The 19,849-nt window shown below is 38.4% G+C and overlaps 1 protein-coding gene and 1 long non-coding RNA gene across 3 annotated transcripts in view; one reads left to right on the top strand and one right to left on the bottom strand.

The window, feature by feature from the left end:
- Positions 1–17,695, top strand: part of NETO2 (neuropilin and tolloid like 2) — a 30,863-nt gene extending 13,168 nt beyond the window's left edge. The window contains exons 3-9 of one of the 2 annotated variants that reach the window (XM_063410899.1): positions 667–807; positions 2,604–2,852; positions 4,944–4,988; positions 5,078–5,205; positions 8,482–8,710; positions 12,514–12,627; positions 15,559–17,695. In XM_063410899.1, coding sequence (XP_063266969.1) covers positions 667–807; positions 2,604–2,852; positions 4,944–4,988; positions 5,078–5,205; positions 8,482–8,710; positions 12,514–12,627; positions 15,559–16,139 — 1,487 coding nt within the window. In that variant the 3' untranslated portion in view covers positions 16,140–17,695. The remainder of the gene's footprint in view (positions 1–666; positions 808–2,603; positions 2,853–4,943; positions 4,989–5,077; positions 5,206–8,481; positions 8,711–12,513; positions 12,628–15,558) is intronic. The other variant, XM_063410900.1, reaches the window with a different exon arrangement.
- Positions 1–19,849, bottom strand: part of LOC134557551 (uncharacterized) — an 83,915-nt gene that overhangs the window by 35,360 nt on the left and 28,706 nt on the right. The window lies entirely within an intron of this gene.

Here is a 19,849-nt window from a genome sequence, read left to right as displayed (position 1 = left end):
GAGGAGCTTTGATCCTAAATCAGACCCCTAGCTACCAGGGCAATCTACCTATTGCTAGGAATGTTATTAACTACCATTGCTGTATTTAGTGTATTTGCATATTGTAATTTATTCTGTTACAAACATTCTGTATTCCAACAAATTGCTGTAAATAGATATCCCACCTTAGCATATTCTGGAATCAGGGCCAAAAACAGTGAAAGCTGACAAATACTTCCAATTATATTTACATAGGAATGGAGATGATATAAGCCATAAAATAATGGTATTGGCAGCCACTGAGAATATTTCACTATTTCACTTAGAAAGAAGAGTATCAAAAACCTGAACTGAGTTGGGTAAAGAAAAAACAAACAAACAAACAAACAAACAAAAAAAACCCCAAAAATCCAAAAAACCCCTACTCTCTCTCCTTTCCAAGGATTTCTGGATATATTTGATATTCAAAACCTGTAATTTCTTTAGGATATACCCCACCACAAAAGTAAAGATAAGGTTTTCTTAGATATTAATAGAGTACCCTACAAGAGGGCTTGCAACCAAAATAAAAACCAAAATAAATTACTTTTGTCTTTATAGGCTATATGTCATGCCAGAGTTTTACTTCATCAGAGTTGCATGCCTGCAGAAAAAAACCTATTTGATCACTTCTTTTTTTTGCTTAAGGTGGGCAAAATATTGGAGTGAATCGCATTCCTCCAACCCAGTGTGACAACTGGGTCAGGACCAGCAATGGAGGACACTTTGCTTCACCAAACTACCCAAACATGTACCCACCCAATCAGGAGTGCATCTATATCTTAGAAGGTACATGCTGTATTTCTGGTTTGTTTTGCTGTAATCTTACTGTCAAATGGAAAATCTTGAACTGTTAAAAGTGTCATCTCACCCTGCTGTGAAGTATTGCTTGGCCATATTGGTAATACAATGAATTCTGCAGTTGTTTGCTTGAACAAGAAGCTAAACTTTTCTTCTCCAGTAATAACAACAAATTAATAAGAAATGCAAGCATTAAGAAAATAGCTATGTAGAATACGACATATCCTCACAGCCAGGAAAATGAACAGCATATCTACTGTAATCTATGAAGGTATGGAATTAGTAAGAAAAAAAATGTAGCTTGTTATCTTAATATTACAGATAATAGATTGCAAAAGATGAAGGCTATTTCATACCATGCTGTATTGTTCTGTCTCACCAGCAGAAAACCTTTATGCTAGCCTTCATTAATAAAAAAGATATATCTGGCTGCCATAGCACTGTGCTAAAAATACACAGATTTGTTAGCACTGCTGAGGCCACTATTAAAATAATGTGATGAGGACAAAAAAATGTCATTAACTAGAAAAAAACCCACATATTCCAATGAGAATATCTTAAATAAAGGCTGCTAGACTTGAGATACTCCAATTATATTTCCTCTTACTAGAATGCACCCAAACCCCACTGAAGTCAGCTAAAAATACTAGTCAGCCTAATCACCAGATTCATATCAATTAATTGAAATATTTCAAGTAATGAGGTTTGGTGAGTTTTTATTTGTGGAGCCCAGTAGTGGTTCCCAGGCCCCTCCTTTTGGCTTGTTCCCTTGCACATCTTGGTTTAGCACCTTGCCTGCCCCAGGATGCTCCGGGGGCAGCCAGCCTGTCCTGCTGCAGGGCTGGGGCACAGCAGCAGCTTCCAGCTCTCCTCAGTCCTTCCACAGAACCACTGCGGGTGCCTGAGCGGGGCCAGGGCCCTCTGGAATTTGCAGCCAAGGTCTGCTCCTGCATGCAGACCACTGCCAGCACCCCCAGCAGCTCCCAGCGCCTGAAGCTGGTGAGGCAGGAGCTCTGATGGGAGCCTTGGAGACTCCAGAGTAAATCCTCCGGGCATTCAGGAGAAGCAGCAGCCCGTGATTCCCAGTGCTGCCACCCAGACCCAGCCAGTGCCAAGAACAAGGAACACTAAAGCCATTCATGCAGGAGAAAGCCTTGGGATCCAAAGCACAGCGTGAGAGTCAGGATTTAGGGCTCTGCTCCGGATCCTGATGTTAGGCTGCCACAGCTCAGACTCACCAGCACCTGTAGGCACCTGCATGTTATTGACATGTATGAAGCACTTACACTTCTCTGAATATTCTTATAAAAGATGTCTTCTGTGAAAGGATCTACAAATTCGGACTTTATGTTTAAGAAATAGTGAGCAGTTCTTCCTGTCTTTCTCTTTTCCATTCTTCTCTGCTCAGTATTTTGTCCCTTTTATGTATTTGGCTTTCACAGAATACTTGTTTTAATTTATATCTTAATATTTAACATTGTTTGGACACCTTTGTACATATGTTCTTATCTGTTCTATGTGTGCTGCATTAAATTAATGTGATTTCTGAATTTTCAACAATTAAGATCAGCAGGCAAAAAAATTTGTATGATTCTCTGCAAAAATATCTCTTAGAAAATAATTTTTAAAATTTTTATAGCAGACTGCAGATGTGTTTTGAGAAGTTTCCAGTTTCTTTTTTATCTTGCTGTTTAGGAGGCCTGTCTCTTCATTACTTCATGTCTTTGTGTTTTTTATCAAGATCTTCATTGAATCTTTTGCTCTTTTCTTTTTTTTGTGTCTAGCTGCTCCACGACAAAGAATTGAGTTGACCTTTGATGAACCCTATTACATAGAACCCTCATTTGAATGTCGCTTTGATCACCTGGAGGTTCGAGATGGACCTTTTGGGTTCTCCCCTCTCATTAATCGTTACTGTGGTTTGAAAAGTCCAGCACTAATTAGATCAACCGGGAGATTTATGTGGATCAAGTTTATTTCTGATGAGGAGCTGGAAGGAAAGGGATTTCAGGCGAAGTACTCATTTATACCAGGTAAAGATGTCTAAAATTGTGGCTGAGTTAATGACTGTCTGCTCCCATTGAACCCTGTGGGTGTGTTTGTCCTCGCAGCCTGGAGCTGCATTTCAGCATGAGCACTCTCAGAGGCAGTGACAGTGTGACAGCCACAGCCTCAGTCCTGCTAATCCCACAGGGCACGTGGCTAGAAACACTTGGGCAATCTTGACTGAAGGAATTACAGGTCTGTAATTTGCTAGTGAGGAAAACAGTTGAGCTTGTTCATGCTGAAGGCTTCAGCAGCACCCCTCTTTATTTCTCTGCTTGTACCAGTTTCACCAGTGGTAGGAAAGGAAAGACAACTTATGCAAAGAGTTGCCTTTTCACCAGCCTCTCTTCTAGGAGTGTAAGGCACTGGACAAAAACACCTGAAGCGACTTTACAACAGCACTCCAGCCAGATGCAAACCCTTTTAAACCTCCATTCTGAAAATCCAGAGCAAATATCTGCACAGTCTAAGCACGAGCTGCCAGTATAACTGGATTCCCTGAGCCCTTGGGCTCAGACAACAGAGCTGCTCTTTGCTCAAAGTGCTGTGTGGTTCACAGGTGCAGAGGAGAGGACAATGTGCTGACACTGCCTTTGGACAAACAAAAATTACACCTGCTCTGTGGAGCTGCTTAAACCTGGCAGGGCATCCTTCTTACATGAAAATTTGACCTGATGTCCTTGTGCAGTGCTTGACTATTATACTTCATGGTTACTACACGTGTAGTTATCAGCATTTTATTGTCCTGTGGGACAAAAGGCAATATACAAGTGTCAGCTCTCCTACTTCGATAAATGTATATACAAATATAACTCCTTAAGGTTATCTTTACCCCTGGAGCACATGAAAACACAATTCATGATTATATATTACTGCTTAGGGATTTAGACTCGGAAACTTCAGATTAACATGGTGACCAGACCATTGGGAATTACATGATAAAATGTTTTCACAGGGACAGGACTTATGCATTTTGCCAAGTCCATTTCCAAAGCCACTTCATCAACATCACTTTCAAAACTAATACCCTAGTTGCAGACTGGAACTTTAAATAGACATTTGAACTGTATATTATTTTTACAACAGATTGCAACAACTGAAGGACTGATATTTTTTTCTTTTCCTTCCTCTTTGTTTATATGAAGCATAGTAAAATATTTTACGGTTGTGAAAATGAAAGGCAACATGTGCACGTACTCCTGCTTCATAAAAAAATCAGCTTACAAAGACGGTTGAAAACCTTGCAGAATTTTGCATACAGTGATCAAAGATTTTCCTTATGGGTAAATAAAAAGAGGAGGGCAAAGAAGGCATGTTCTGAACTGTGCTGAGTCTTAAGCTCAGGACTGAGGCATTTTAGGAGAAGTGATAAACTTCCTATACAGAAAAAATGATTTATAGGATCACAGAAAGAGCAAAACTCTGGACCTTCATTTAGAAAAGAACTGTGTACCAAACAAGTGTACACTTTTGCATGAACTAGTGCTTCTTTGCATAGAACAACATTTCATAAACCATGTCTAGAACTGATCTACATGGCTAAAACAAGAGACACAGATAACCCAGGGAAAAGTACCTTTAGGACTGAACAGCCTTCTTCACATACTTTTTTAAGAGCAGTTAGCAATTTCAAAGTGTTGCTAAATTCTGCTAAGCCCAGTTCAAATTGTTCAGAACTACACAGACAGCACTCTGATAAAATAAATCTAAATAAGCTTTGAGCACAGAGAAAGATCCTCTGTATTCTTGTGGTGCTCCAGTGGTTTCAGTGAAAATTGAAATAGTTAAATTCAGAATATAATGTAGGAACAAAATAGTGAATAGTAATTTTTGGTGTTATGCTAGAAATCTGAGCTGCCAGGAAGAATTACCTTTTTCACATAAGGTCAATCTTTGTGGAATAATGTTCTCATCTAAAAAACCTTTGTCTCTATATGCTCCAATTGATTCAGTAAACTTCCTGGCAATTTTTTTGGTGACATAATAAAAAATGGACATAATCTGCAGATAATACTGAAGCTTGAAGTGATTCTCAAGCACTGATAGCCCTTGTGATTCATGACTTCTTTCTATTACAGATCCTGACTTCACTTACCTAGGAGGTATTTTAAATCCCATCCCAGGTATAGTATTACAGTAACAATTTCTTTATACATGAAATTTTAAATTAATGTCATATTGCATTTGACAGCAAGGTCTATCTTCTCCCTAGACTGCCAGTTTGAGCTCTCAGGAGCTGATGGAATAGTACGTTCCAGTCAAGTAGAACAAGAAGGAAAAACAAAACCAGGACAAGCAGTTGACTGTATCTGGACAATTAAAGCCACTCCAAATGCTAAGGTGGGTTTTGTTCATATAATTCATTATATAATGGGTTTCCATGACAGTAGCAACAGGTAATGGTCACTAAGTGTGATTTGCATGATGTTGTACTTCACTGAAATGAGACATGTAGCAGTGGCTCAGGAAATCCAGAGAGAGGATTGTTTCTGAAATTAGACTCATACAAGTCCAGAGTGCTGGCTTCCATTATTTGAAGCTTCAAATATCAAATAGCTCTGAGAAGTGTTTAAGCAATGATTTTCAGGGGCATTTGACTTGGACCCTGGTTTTTTTGGAAGACTGCAGGCAAAAATGCTGGCTGACATCTTCAGTAATTTCCAGTAAATCTCACTGCCAAAACCTTGCTTCCAGCGGTTCTATTGGAGAATTTGGTTCTGTTCAAAGTCAACAGAAAATGTGCCTGTTTTTTCCATCTAACTTACAATCCATCACCTTAAAACTCACTTTCATCAGTAGTCTGAGCTAAGTGGAAAGGCAATGTTTGCCTTGTTAGGCAGGCAGCAGGACAAAATCCTATTCACAATCCCAAAATACAATAGTTGAAGCCTGAATCATATTTGTTAAATACGTGGCACAGAAGAGCACTTACTTTTCTCCATATATCACACACATCTTTAATTTTGCTTCAGCTTGCACATATATGAAAATGAAAGAATATTTTGAAGCAGTAGCTGCCAAGATGACAAATGTTCCCTTTGCCTTCTTACACACTCCTAAACAGTTCACTAACCAGCCCTGTTAACCACCTTGCAAGTGCATTCTAAAACAGTCACCAAAAAGATGATAAGAGGATAAGACATGAAAGAAATTAAAAGTCCATTAATATATTTGAGCCTTTGAGGAAGTGAGTCAATTCCCAAGAGCCCTAAACTAGTTTAAGTAATAGACACAGTTCTTCCAGAAACAATAACAAACCCATTTTCTCTCTACATTGCCACTTGAGTGCACCAGGTCTTGTGCTTAACTATTTCAATAAATTATTGAATGTTGCCAGAAGGCAGAGTTATCGCTGGGTGAGTCCTGAAATTAGATCATCATCTTAAATTATTGATTTAAAACACTACAGAAAAATAATTCTTAGTATTCTGACAGTGGTTTCTCAAGCTTCAATTCAGGCAGAATTATGACGATAAAATCCATTAGATCTGATACAGTGCAGTCTCTTGAGAAAAATAAGCATAGACATTTTTAATTTCCTCAATTTGATTTTGTAATAAAAATAAACTTTTAAAACTGACACAATTGCAGCAATAAAAGTACTTTTAAAATGTGTATAGCAGACACTTAATAAATTACCTCAAGATTTCATAAAATTACCACAATAATCAGTATAATGTAAGAGTAAGGACCTTTTATACTTGCCTAACACATTAATCCAAAGGGACTTGTGAAGAGGTGAACACTTTTAATGGAATTATTCCTTTGTTATCATACAAATAATAGCTCTACTAAAAGTGTGCTAAATTATTTTTAGTTTCCATTATAATTTTGTGGCAGATATATAAAGTCAATCATTAAAAGAAAATACCCTCTCTCATCCCAAATACAAGCAATTGCAGCTCACATCCATATTTTTGAGACAACTCATCAATGGAAAACAGGTTCTCAATGTAGCTGAGAATTTCCAGCAGTAAATCTAACAAGAACAGCAGGGGGAAAAAATAGAAAATAAGAAAAAGTACGTATGCTGAGAATCACAAAGCAATGAGGTAAAGCATGAGCTAACATGGCAGAAGGAAAGGGAATGCAGTGCTGGCCAATCTGCCTCTGGAGGCACTGGAAAGGAAAAGCCACGGGGTACAAGTGTCACCTGCCTTTCTCCTTTACCGTGTCTGCAGTAAAGCCTGACGGCTGTGGGAATGGGCAGGGGAATATCCTGATTTGTCTCTCAGAGGTGGTTGGTAGCGAGCTGTGGCAAAGGGGCAGCAAACTGGGCTACAGAGCCCAAGAGTGGGATTCAGCAGAGCCCAGGAGTGGGATTCAGCAGAGCCCAGGAGTGGGATTCACCAGAGCCCAGGAGTGGGATTCAGCAGAGCCCAGGAGTGGGATTCACCAGAGCCCAGGAGTGGGATTCACCAGAGCCCAGGAGTGGGATTCACCAGAGCCCAGGAGTGGGATTCACCTGCCCTGACCTCCTGCATCCCCCTGAGCAAGGCCCAGAGCGCCTGGGCAGATGCAGCTGATGTGCAGCAGCTCTGCAGCACCCCTGGCATGGGGGGACAGGAGCTCAGACAGCCCCAGGCTGAGCCCAGGAACACTGGGAGAGCTCACAGACAGGGGAGAGCAGCTCAGCCTCCACCTGGGCACAGCTCTCCTCTGGAAACACAATGTCTAGCTGAGAATTGGTGACGTCTAAAATGGCCTTTGCAGCATGCTTAGGTGACTTGGTTTCATATCTCCAAAATTTCAGAAGGATTTTGAGAATTTCAATACAGCCATTGAAGAGATTCAAAAGCCTTTTGATGTGTTCATGGAATTTTAACTTAATTACAATCTTGCACAAGTTTTCTGCTCCAGGAAAAGAAATTATTTACTTACACTTTAAATACCATCCCAATCTTCTAATTTCCTTGCTGCCTGTGTTCTAACACATATGCTGCCTTCTCTTGGATTAGATTTCTGCTTTTAGAAGTATTAAGATTAGCTTAAATTCATTAATTCTTCCTACACAGCCAGCTTACTTCTCTCTCGTTTTCATTTTTATTCAAATTACTCCTGACTTTATGGTTTGTGTCTTCCATAAGACAGCTATGGTTCAGTAATTAGCTTTCATTCTGAAGCAATAAATTTTAATTTCCTTATTTTACTTCAAAGCTTTTCTTACTAGACTCCTTCCCTATATTTTAACATTGCTTTTATGAATTAGAAAGAAAGGAAAGAGAACAGTCAAAATACGTTAGAAATTATTTCACTACATTTATGCATTCCTTATATCTCTTCTAGAGAAACAGACTTTACATTTAGCAGAACTTCTTGGGGGTTCCTTCAAGTGTGTTGCTTTGTACTGTTTTTCCAAAGGGAGCAGAAATAAATCAAAGTCAATTTTTAAATAAAGGTTGTTTGGGGAGGAGGGAGAGGTGAAACAGATACCCAAGACATCTGTCAGGTAATACTCTACATGGACATCTAATGAGAAACTATAAGTTTAAAAGTGTTGTGAATTGGGAATTACATTTATGTGTAAGGCTAAAAAAATCTTATTCAAGATTTGCTAAAAAAGCTCTCCTCTCTGTATTTCTTCTCCTAAAGCCATTGATTCCTCTTTTCCAACAGATCTATATGCGATTCCTGGACTACCAAATGGAGCACTCCAACGAGTGCAAAAGGAACTTTGTAGCTGTGTATGACGGGAGCAGCTCCATCGAGAACCTGAAGGCCAAGTTCTGCAGCACGGTGGCCAACGATGTCACGCTGCAGACAGGGACAGGCGTGGTGCGCATGTGGGCAGACGAGGGCAGCAGGCTGAGCAGGTTCAGAATGCTCTTCACCTCCTTTGTGGATCGTAAGTAGATCTAAAAGTGCCAATTCTCCTATCAGGATGCTTCAAGTATTTTAGGGAAAGCGTCAGCTCTATGTTAAGCAGCAGGAATAGATGAAAAAGGTTGTTTCTGTTTCCTTCACATACTAGCAGGTAAATTAGATAATTGCTTTATTACATTTCTAACATGATTCCTGAAGAAAAGCTTTCCTTCATTCTTAAAAGGATTCTTTTCCATTTGAATTCAGCAATACTGCCCTAGGCTACATCCTCACAAAGAGACGTCCTTCCCTACAAACAAGCACAGACTTATTTCAAAAGGACAGCAGTGGGACTGAAGTGTGCTCTCCCACTGGCTCCCAGTTCCTGCCAGACACCACAACAGGCTCTGCTGAAGGCCACTCTGGATGTTCAGAGGAGTAGGAAACATGCCTGATCCTGTAAAGTCTCGCTGTCCTTCCCAAACACAGCCCTGTCTTCAGTGGAGTGTCTGGAACTCCAGCCCCTCCAGCCAGGCTGCTCCCTGATCCTCGGCTGCATTCGGCTCTGAAGGACCCCACAAGTGCTCCCTTAGCAAAGCCCTGGGGTGCTGCACAAGTAGTTAAATTCACATTTATTCAGGAAGCCTGTAATTAAAGCAGAGCTGTAAACGCCATCTGGATTTTTGCTTGGATTCCATAGCCTGGGTTAGAAATAGTCTTTATTCTCATTGTAAATTGAGATGTTTCTTGGAAGCAGGTTTTTTATGAGTTTTTTTCTTCTCAGGGTGTTGTACCTGAATGGAATTTTGTGCCTCACATACTTATAGAGGACAGCACTGTCCACATTGCAGAACCATTGCAGTGCCATTCATATGGCACTAAAGCAGACTGAGTTCAGAACTGCAGAGCAGATCTGAGACACACGGGGAGAGCTGAATGAAATGTTCCCATTTCAGGATATCAGACCTATCCTTGTGCTAAAGGCTTTCAAAAAGTTCTGCTTGAAGAATAAATAGTACAGATTTGCTGACAAAAAAAAACCAAACTTTTCTGACAGAACATGTCTGTAGCCAGTCCTGAAAGAGATCCTGGTCACTACCTTGCAAGAAAGTTCAGGTTACAGGTAACAGGTAGATTTTATGGTTTTTTCCATAAAACAGCAAATTTTAACATAGGAGAAAAGTTACTTTTTGTAAAACAACCTTTCTAAAGTAACAGATATGTATAAGCAAAATAGTTTCTGACTTACTTCAAGTACATGTAGTAAGGAACAGCTGCATGTTTCAAGCTAGTCTATTGCTTAACCTATGAGAGGCATTTAATAAGCTTTAGATATTGAGAATTTAAATAAATGTCAGTTTTAATTACAACTTGCAAAAATTGATAACTGCTTTTTCACTAGTTTTTATTTCAATACATTTATTAACATTGGTGATAATGCAAGTTATTCTAGCTTTCAGTTTAGAAAATGCTGTGAATTTTGCCAGGGAAATTATCTATTTTATTATAAATATTGGAGTGGGGTTTTTGTTGTTGTTGAGTTTGGGTTTCTTGGGGGGGTTGTGGGGGGTTTTTAATACAAGAGGTTGAAACATGAAATATTCCTAAAGGTAGATAGATAACTTTCCAAATTTATGAGTTTAAAGCAACTCAAAATTCATTGGCAGAAAAATATCTGCAAAGGTATGTGGTTATTGTTATTTACTTGAGATATTGCCTTTCTTGGATAGGGTCATTGAAAAGCATGTGGCTGAAAAGTCAAGTATTTTTATATAATCTAGTCATAAGCAATTTTTCTAACTAAAAAAAGTGAATCTGAGCTTATCTTATTTTCAGATTGTTAAGCTATCTTTCTCTTCTACCATGCTAATGATTTGTAATTATATGAAGCCAACCATGAAAACAATCAATATTTCTGGAAAGATTTCCATAAATGAAGTAATAGTGCATGACTGTCACCTAACACACCCCTAGCGCTGCTTGCAGATTTGACTAAGTAATTCAGCTAACAGCAATGTGAAAAATCAATGTATTTGATTCCTGGCTTGATTCAATAGATGAGTAATGCTGGATACAAAGAGCACTGTGAGCATTGCACCACTCTGGGGCAGCTGTTATGAGAAGAGTCCAGACGTGTCCTTGAAGTCCTAGGCTGGAACTGATCAACCATTGTGACTTTTAGACTTCAAACTCCCCAGTTTGGGGACAAAGGAAAATAAGTCCATTTGTCCCATCTTCATGAACTGTGAACAAAAGCCATGCCCACAAAAACTTAAAGAGACTACACAAACATGTAAAATAGAGACTGGGCTGGCATATGGAGAAGCAACAGCAGAATGCAACATCCAAAAATACAGAACTGTAAAAAAAATTCAGGGAAATGAGACAGGGAATACATTTATTGTGGCATAACTGACAGAATGGCCTGATCTCAACCCTCTAAAGGAGTGATCCTGTTTTAAAGCAGTGTTCCTCAGATCTGCTCTCCAAACAATTAAAATCTCAACTCACTTGAGCAAGGAAGTGATGTGATAGCTACCATGACATCTTTAAGCACTGAGATTACATAGATAAACTGTTCCAAAATACACTATATGTTCTATATTCATACTTGCACTACAATTAAAGCAAGTTCTTGTATGGAACTTCTTGCCAGACTGCCAGGGTTAAGCAGGAACAGCAAATACAAAAGCTTAAAGCCAGTGAGTGTAGGTTAGCCAACTTCAGTGGAATAAGCTGTGGGAAAACAGTACATATTTAATTTAGGAATGAAAAATCAAAATTAAGGGTTTGAATGTTCTTTTTTCTTGGGCATAAGTCCTCTTCTTGTCATTGACATTCTCAAGCCTAACAGAATGACTAAGTGAGAAATGCAGTGTTCAAGAGCAGTCAATCTCTCTGCTCTACCCTTTGGGTTTCCTGATATGTTTCAGAGAATTCAGACTGCTCAGGAACACATTCTTTCTGTGAAACCAAATAGTAGAATGTCTATCACACATCTTTGCTGTTTAGTATATAACTGACTCCACTAATAACAGACATTTCCATCATAAAAATAACACATTATTAAAACAAAGGGAAAACAAATTTCTTGTCCAGTGCCCTGAATTCATAAATAATTCCCTATGTATGTGACACACCCTGAAAAGAATTATTACTACTTTCTAATATCTTTTTTCTTATGTCAAGTAAACAAATACTCTCAAGTAAACAAATAAACATAGGGCAGCCTTCTAGTTAATTTCTTTCTTCAGATTTCTAACTATATATAGATAGATACATAAAAAGCTAAACTGTATTCTCTCAATCCCTGCATTAGCTCTAATGGGAGGATCCAGGAGCTTTTGATTCACAAGCAGGAATGACTTAGATGCCTCTAGTTATTGAAATCTCTTGCAATTACTGAAACAGTCCTCCACAAGCTGAAATCTGACTTGAGATATAAATGGGCTCTAAAATGCAGATGTTCAGGGACTGCTTCACGACGTCTACACAACAGATGCTCCACAGAATAAATATATAATTGATAGTGAGCATGCGATAAGTATTAAGTTTTAAAAGACACATACTAAACCCTTCTTCCATTATCTGTGTTTTGTGACTGTCTCTATTTGCTACCTACCCCTTTGGAGCAGGAATTGGTTTTGTAGCATTGATAACACACTGAAAGCAATCACATGAAGAGAGAGAAAAGCATCAGATAGTGACGTGCAAGAGGAGTGATTGTGTTTGAAACAGAGAGGGAGAATGCATGTTAAAAAACCCAGATATAGGAACTTAATAGTTTTATTGCAAGGCATCAATTCCTGAAAATTCTGAATGTTTTCTTTCTCTTCTCTCCTGCAGCTCCCTGCTCAGGCAACACTTACTTCTGCCATAGCAACATGTGCATCAATAATTCTTTAGTCTGCAATGGCATTCAGAACTGTGCATACCCTTGGGATGAGAATCACTGCAGAGGTGAATATAGTGCAAACCACAGCCTTTATGAGCTAGGCTGGTCAGTTTGCCTTTCAAGAAAGTCATGAAATGTCTTTTTCCTGGAAATATGCTGAAGACAGCTATTCTACTAATCTCAGGAAGGTGTTCCAAATTTTTTATTTAAACTCGGGACACATGTAAGCATCCTGAATATTGATCTTACTGTTTTTAACTAGATTTCTTCCTCTTCAGCATATACTCTCTATTTTAAAAGGTTAACAATTAGAATTAAGTATTTTTGAGGCTGTATCCTATCAATTTCTAAGCTTTAACGAAGCAAGGATTGTAGGAACCTTTTAGAGATAAAAATAAAGAGCTGAAAAAACACAGAAAAGTTTTCAAGCACAAAAAGCCTCTCTCAGGGTTGAAATAGAAGCAACCATCATCAAAGACAATTTTAAAACATTTGTTTAGAGTTGTAAATCACAGGCTATTTCAGGATAAATTCAGCTGCTGTATATGGTGTGAGAAAGGATGGGAGGAAGGAGGAATTGTTAGGGAGCATGAAATAAACACTTATGGAATACAGACACATGTAAATTGCTGCTTCTAGAACATGGGTTGGGAGGATTATTTCAAGCATCACAACTACAGTAAAGACTTGTATCAATACCAGGCTTTGTAGGAAAAATTCTCATAATTTGAAGGAATTGTTATTCTGTTAAAGCACAGACCTTCTCCTATGCTTCAAAAACAGCTCAATTGTCAGAGTTGGAACAAAACCAGTCTAAGGTCAACAATTTTTCTTGCTAAAGAAAACAATAGAACAAAACCACTTGAGCTTGTTTGCTTAGGGCTTTTTGACAAATAGAATGTCATTAATGGGTCTGAACACAAAACTCCAGAAGATTTAAATATGTATTCCGTTTCAAAGAGAAACCAATCTTGCAGAAAGGGTCAAAACCTTCTCTATAGAAAGCCTTGAAAGAAAATGTCTTTTCAATGCACAAATCCTGATTGCATTTTTAAAGTAAATAAACATTTAAAACCCCCTACTTGTTAGTTACATTTTGGGTAAACAAAGAAATTTACACTACTAATAAATATTCTAATGTAAGGCATATTGTGGAAGTTTTCCAGTCAACAAAACTGGTCCATAACTCCCAAGTTTCAATGTAAAACTAAGCTTCCTCTAACCAATCCTTACCTTAGATAATATGCAGCATTCCATCTCAACTTTAATTTCTAGATCTCTTTCCATCTTTACCAACTGCTTTCTAGACTCTCCCCTAGAATTCACACTTCACTCAGGTACTGCAGTATTAAAAAAATTATTTCCATAAAAACTGTGTCTTTCCCAATATTTGTAAATTTCTGTATCTGGTGTTGAACAACCCATCATGTTTTATGTTGAATGCAATCTAAATTCTGCTCTAATACTTGCACAGCAGAAATTAAGAGACAGCTGAAGACTAGATCCACATTGCCAGCTAAGGGAGACTGATGCAAAACCAAATAAGCAATTCTTAGCCTTAAAAAGAGAGCTGCTCACAATTGTGCTCAGTTCTGCAGACACCCAGAGTCCTCATTTAGGCCATATCAATAGCTACACAAATCTGAGCATATTGTGACCTACTTATGCCTAAGCCCTGTAACACAAAAATTGATAGAGAAGTCAGTTGTGTGCAATTTATTTTAAGAGACTGGAGAAGACATTGCCTTTTGCAAAACAACTTTTTGATTAAAATATCTGCCAAGAATTAAGAAACCTAGTTGCAGACAAGAGAACTGCCATAGCAGTGAAATTCATAGCTCCCACCATGGATGGCACCACTGTGATCTAAGATAGGCAGGACAAGGCAAGATCTCCTCCTTCTCTTCAAAGTAAAAGGTAGCTCAAAGGAAGCAGTCCAAGCTCTGAAGCAGAAATGTAATTTCTTATTAGCCAGCTCCTGGGGAGTCTCTGCTAAGCATAAGGATTGTTTCAAATAACACATGATGGTGTGCAACTCTCCCCATGCACTGTGGGTGGTATTTAGGTACATAACACATATTCAGATGCCAGGAGCCAGATATCTGAAAATGTTATGCAAGATTTAGGCTACTACATTTTCTTCTTCATAGTCTTAAATGCTTTTCTGCCACTAACCAGTGTTGCAGTGTTGAGATCTCTCAGTCCCCCAGGACAAGAAAGTTAATGGAACAGAAATCCAACTGGAAAATTTTAATCTTAAAATAAGAATTTTAAATATGGAAAACCATCTTGTTCTGATGCTGCTATCTTGTGTGTTTTCACATGAAGTACTAGCCAAAATTACCAGATGTTTTGGGTTGGTTGGTGTATCCCCCCACACCTTTTTTTTTTGTCCAAGTAACTTGATCATTGGACTCTTAGAACTGGAATAGAGCTTTGCTAAAGCTGCCTGTGATGAATTAGGTATAACAGACTTACACAATTGACACAGCCATTACATTTCAACGAGATGTGAAAAAAAAACACAGTACAGTCATTCTTATATCTGATAATATTTTGCTTTTAAAGAAGAACTAGACAATTTTAAATCTAGGTTTCTTCACTGACATCACTGGGAATGTTACCAGTAGGAGCAAACCATGGTAAAGGAAACATCATCTGTAGCTGGATTTAACCTGTTTAAGGTTAATTTAAACCTATTTAGCTCATGGATTTAGGAAAATAGACCATCAGTAAAGGTTCAGGATGGAAAGCAAATCCCAGCTGTGTCAGCAAGCACTGGTTCACAGAGTTGCACCTGCCACTGAATTATCATCTGGTAGTCACTAATGACAGGGAATTAGACAAATCCCATTGACATACAGTCTAGCCCCTAGTCCCATTAAGTCATTTTATCACTTGCATGGCAATCACAATAGAGTTTTGCTTTGTTTAAATACATTATCAAAAGTGTAGAAACTAAAAAATGTCTTTTTGTGAACATTTTTTCTTTACAGAAAAGAAAAAGACTGGATTGTTTGAACAAATCACCAAAACCCACGGGACAATCATTGGCATCACCACAGGGATAGTTTTAGTTCTCCTCATCATTTCAATTCTAGTGCAAGTAAAGCAACCTCGCAAAAAGGTGATGGCTTGCAAGACTGCCTTCAATAAGACTGGTTTCCAGGAAGTTTTTGATCCCCCTCACTATGAACTGTTCTCACTGAGGGACAAAGAGATTTCTGCAGATTTGGCAGATTTATCAGAGGAACTTGAGAACTATCAGAAACTGCGCCGCCCCTCGACAGCTTCCAGATGCATCCACGACCACCACTGTGGCTCGCAGGCCTCCACCATCAAACAGAGCAGGACCAACCTGAGCTCCATGGAGCTGCCCTTCCGCAATGACTTTGCGCAGCCGCAGCCCATGAAAACCTTCAACAGCACATTCAAGAAAAGCACCTACACCTTCAAGCAAGGCCACGACTGCCCCGAGCAGGGCATAGAAGACAGGGTGATGGAGGAGATCCCGTGTGAAATTTATGTCAGAGGAAGGGAAGATACAGCACAAGGTTCATTATCCATTGACTTTTAACTTCCTGCTGAAGGTGGTGTCGGTGTATATACAAAATGCTCATGTACAATGACAGTGTATATATTAAAAGTGTACCATACGCAGCGTGTGAGATGCACACACTTTTAGCTTCTTATACTTCATTTCAAAAAACAAAACCAGTCTTCATGATTAATTCTTGCTGAAAAAGTGGTGGATTTCCTCCAATCTTCCCAAGCTACCTATCTAGTGGAGGAGTAAGATGGAGACTTTGCATGGAAATTATAAGATAGGATGTTGGAAGAAAAAAACCCTACAACTACTAATCATTGAACACTGAAAGCAATGACTACTATTCTTTTCTTCATACCATTTTCTCTTCTTTAGATGTCTGCTTTTCAAGACAATTTTAATACCTCACTTGCATAAATAAAAGTAGTTAAGTGCACCATGTGTATGTCAACATAGGTGTCTTATTGTATTTGTCAAATTAAAAGTAGAGTTAGTGTTAAGTGCCAGTTAAGACTCACAAATTATGTTACAGCCATCTGTTTCACTTGCCTTTAATTATCATTTCCACAATCTATGCTTTGTGAGAAATAAGTGAAAAGGGTTACTGCCTTTTAACAATATCAAGTTATATTAATTTTAGTACATTTGGAAATCTCTTTGCAGCTTTCAGTTAAAACACAAGTGAGTAGTCATTTTATTCTAAATGCAGACTTTTACAACAGTTTTCTTTCAATAAGGTTTAGGATTTTAAAATATTCTGCCATATATTATAGCTCCATATGGCGCACTGATTTCACAGCTCTGTACTTAGGAAACAATTTTGTTCCTGAGTTTTCCAAGTATTTACATAAATAGATTGTACTGTACATTTGTCTCTTAAAATAGCTTTTTACTCCTTGTTGCAGCCAATCTTCCCTACTGAAATCAGTGATGATACTTTTAGCTCGTGTCCTACTTGCCTGAGGAGAACTGCTCTGAGGTCTGTGTGATTACTGGGATACGAAGGTACTGGAAACAAAGAAATCACAAAGCAACTCTAATTAACCCCTACGGAATCCTTCTTGTTTCCACTTGCAAAATTGCACATTTCCTACCTTTTTTAATGGTGGTTTGGACCTAATTTAAATTTTTTTACAATATAGAAGAAAAATTTTAAAATATATTCTCCTTGTGGTTTTTAAGCTTTTTCTATCGTTTGATACTGTACAGCCTATTTCTTAAATCCAAATCTAGCACCTGTACAGCAGGCTTCTTTCAGGGTCCCTCTTAGCAGCTCTGAATAACCTGCAGTTGTTGCTGCACACATCACAATCTGCCAAGAACATTTCTCATGACTTCCACATTAGCCTACCCTTTCTTCCCTGGGTAGTTTGAGCTTATTTGGGTATTTTGTTTATAGGAAACCTTTGACTGGAGCTGATTCCCCAGCCAGCACTGGGCATAGCCTTTATTTACAGATGGATGTTAAACCATAGTGTTTGTTATGCTGACTGTAGACAAAAAAAAAAACCCCAAAACATCTTAACATATGACCCTTGCAACTGAAAAATCATTTGTTTGAAATAAAAGATGAACAACAGCCGTAACCACAGATTTTCATTAGAATGATAAAGATTTTTTGAAATGCTTGAAATGCACAATATGTAAAGGGAAAAAAGAAAGAGGAATTGAGTTTCTTCAACACTCCCCAATTTCAAAATTAACCCTCTCCTGTTTAGAAAGAACTTAATCAGCTCATATGTTAGACCCAGAAGACTGTATGTACCCTGGTGCCAGTTTTTGTGCTGGTCCCAGAGTGTATTTCAATATGAAAGAATGAAAATGGGCTTTATTTTTAGATGCACTACATGCAGAAAATTAATGCTAAAAAAATCTAGCTAATTTTTACTTGAAAATTTTTGAATATTTAATGAAAACATTTGGCAGATTTTATTTACTTCTCATTGATCTCAGGATTAAATATCTCACCACGACCTATAGGACACACAGTGCTATTTGTGACAGTTTGTTAGTTCCAGATTCTTTCAACAAGTAATATGCAGTTTTACACAGTCATTCTAATCCATATAACTCTTGTAAGTGCTAGGTTTGCATGACTGAGTTTTCCTTTTTACATATATTTATCCATGTGCTAAAAAGAATCTGATCCCTACTCTTTCCCAAGTTATGTTGCCTTTGAACAGTAAAGCTGTACTAATAAAACAAACAGGAAGCCTGCAGAGCCCAAGTCTGTGGAGAAGAGAGAAATTGAAGAGGTTCCCAAATGGCTTGAGTAATATTTCAGTCTCAGTTGCAGCCTTGTGATTCCATGGCCGGAACACAGCTGCCTTTGGGCTACCCCAGAGCACACCAGAGCTCCCACAACCAGCCCTGGCTTTTGAGCATAACCGGTCCCAATATCCCGTGGTGTGTTTGAAAACCAATCTGCCTCCACGGCCCGTGGCAGCGTGGGGTGAGTTACTGAGCTGTGCTTTAAGAAATGAGTCAGGGCTACGAGAGCCATTTTCCACTTTCAGTGTAAGCACCTTCCCCTCACTGCAGAGAAAAACTAACTGGGTATCACAGTACAGAAAGATGACACTTCTAGCACAAGAATCCAGTGTTGGTTTGGCAGTCTCAATCTGGTTGAAGTTGATGTTGTGATGTCTTTAAACTATTTTGGGGCATTAGTGAAAAATACCATGTTTGATACTAGTGCAGCATCTAAGTACCATTAGCCTATTTCCATTGTGTCCATCTTAAATTCATGCATTTCTGGGAGCATCCTGATTTTGCACTCCATTGTACCCATATCTGCAATACTCTTTGCTAGCACTGAATGCTCCTTAGCAATGACACACTCACTAAACACACACTGACCAGGAAAAGAACAACAGCATTGACTATTTCTTGGGATTTCTAACTCATTTTTTACCTTTTATCATAGTAGCTTAGACTATCTGAGTGAACTATCCAACATGAAGAATGAATTGTACAAGTAAACCTACAGCCAACACAAAAATAAAAGTGTCTGTGATTCACAGCTCCTGCAAGTTCCCTGTGGAGACGTCTGCATTTACAGAGATGATGGCAGTGGCACAGGAAACTCAGGTTTAATGCTGGTCCTGACTCCTCAGCACGCATATAAATACCAATGTGTACTTAAAATGCACAGGATTCTCTTGTCTGCTGTAGACAAGATGACCTCGTAGCATCTACAAATTCCAATGGCATATTGCAATAATGACTGTCTATTTTTACTAAACCAGCACTAAAAAGGGTTATGAAAAGAAATGTCATTGATTTACAAGAAAAGGTGCTCGTCATGTGAACACTTCACAGAATCCTTATGTCATTAAAACACATTTTGCTTTGTTTTTCACTTGGTGCAAAGAATTCTGTGCATGAGCAGCAAACCTGCTGAATGAGGGAAAAAACCTTGTCTTATCTGTAAAACAAATTTGTCCCTAAATAAGTTCTTATAACATTGATCACAACATTTAATTTTCCAAACTATTTAAGTATCTGAAAGGATACCAACAGTACAAGTAATGAAAAAAAAAAGTTTAAAAAAAGTAAAAAAAAAAAAAAATTGAAATCTTAGCACATATCCCTAGGAAGATGAGTAAATTACTGCTTGAAATGGAACAACTGACTGCAGGTGCATGTACCAAGCCACAGCCACAGTCTGAGTTTTTTCATGGTCAGGCTCTGTGTATCTGTTCACAGCAAAACTCAGTCAAGTCCATTTACTTTTACAT

The sequence above is a fragment of the Prinia subflava genome, chromosome 13 (genome assembly GCF_021018805.1).
Source record: "Prinia subflava isolate CZ2003 ecotype Zambia chromosome 13, Cam_Psub_1.2, whole genome shotgun sequence".
Taxonomy (NCBI): domain Eukaryota; kingdom Metazoa; phylum Chordata; class Aves; order Passeriformes; family Cisticolidae; genus Prinia; species Prinia subflava.
This window is presented reverse-complemented; position numbering and strand designations above follow the sequence as displayed.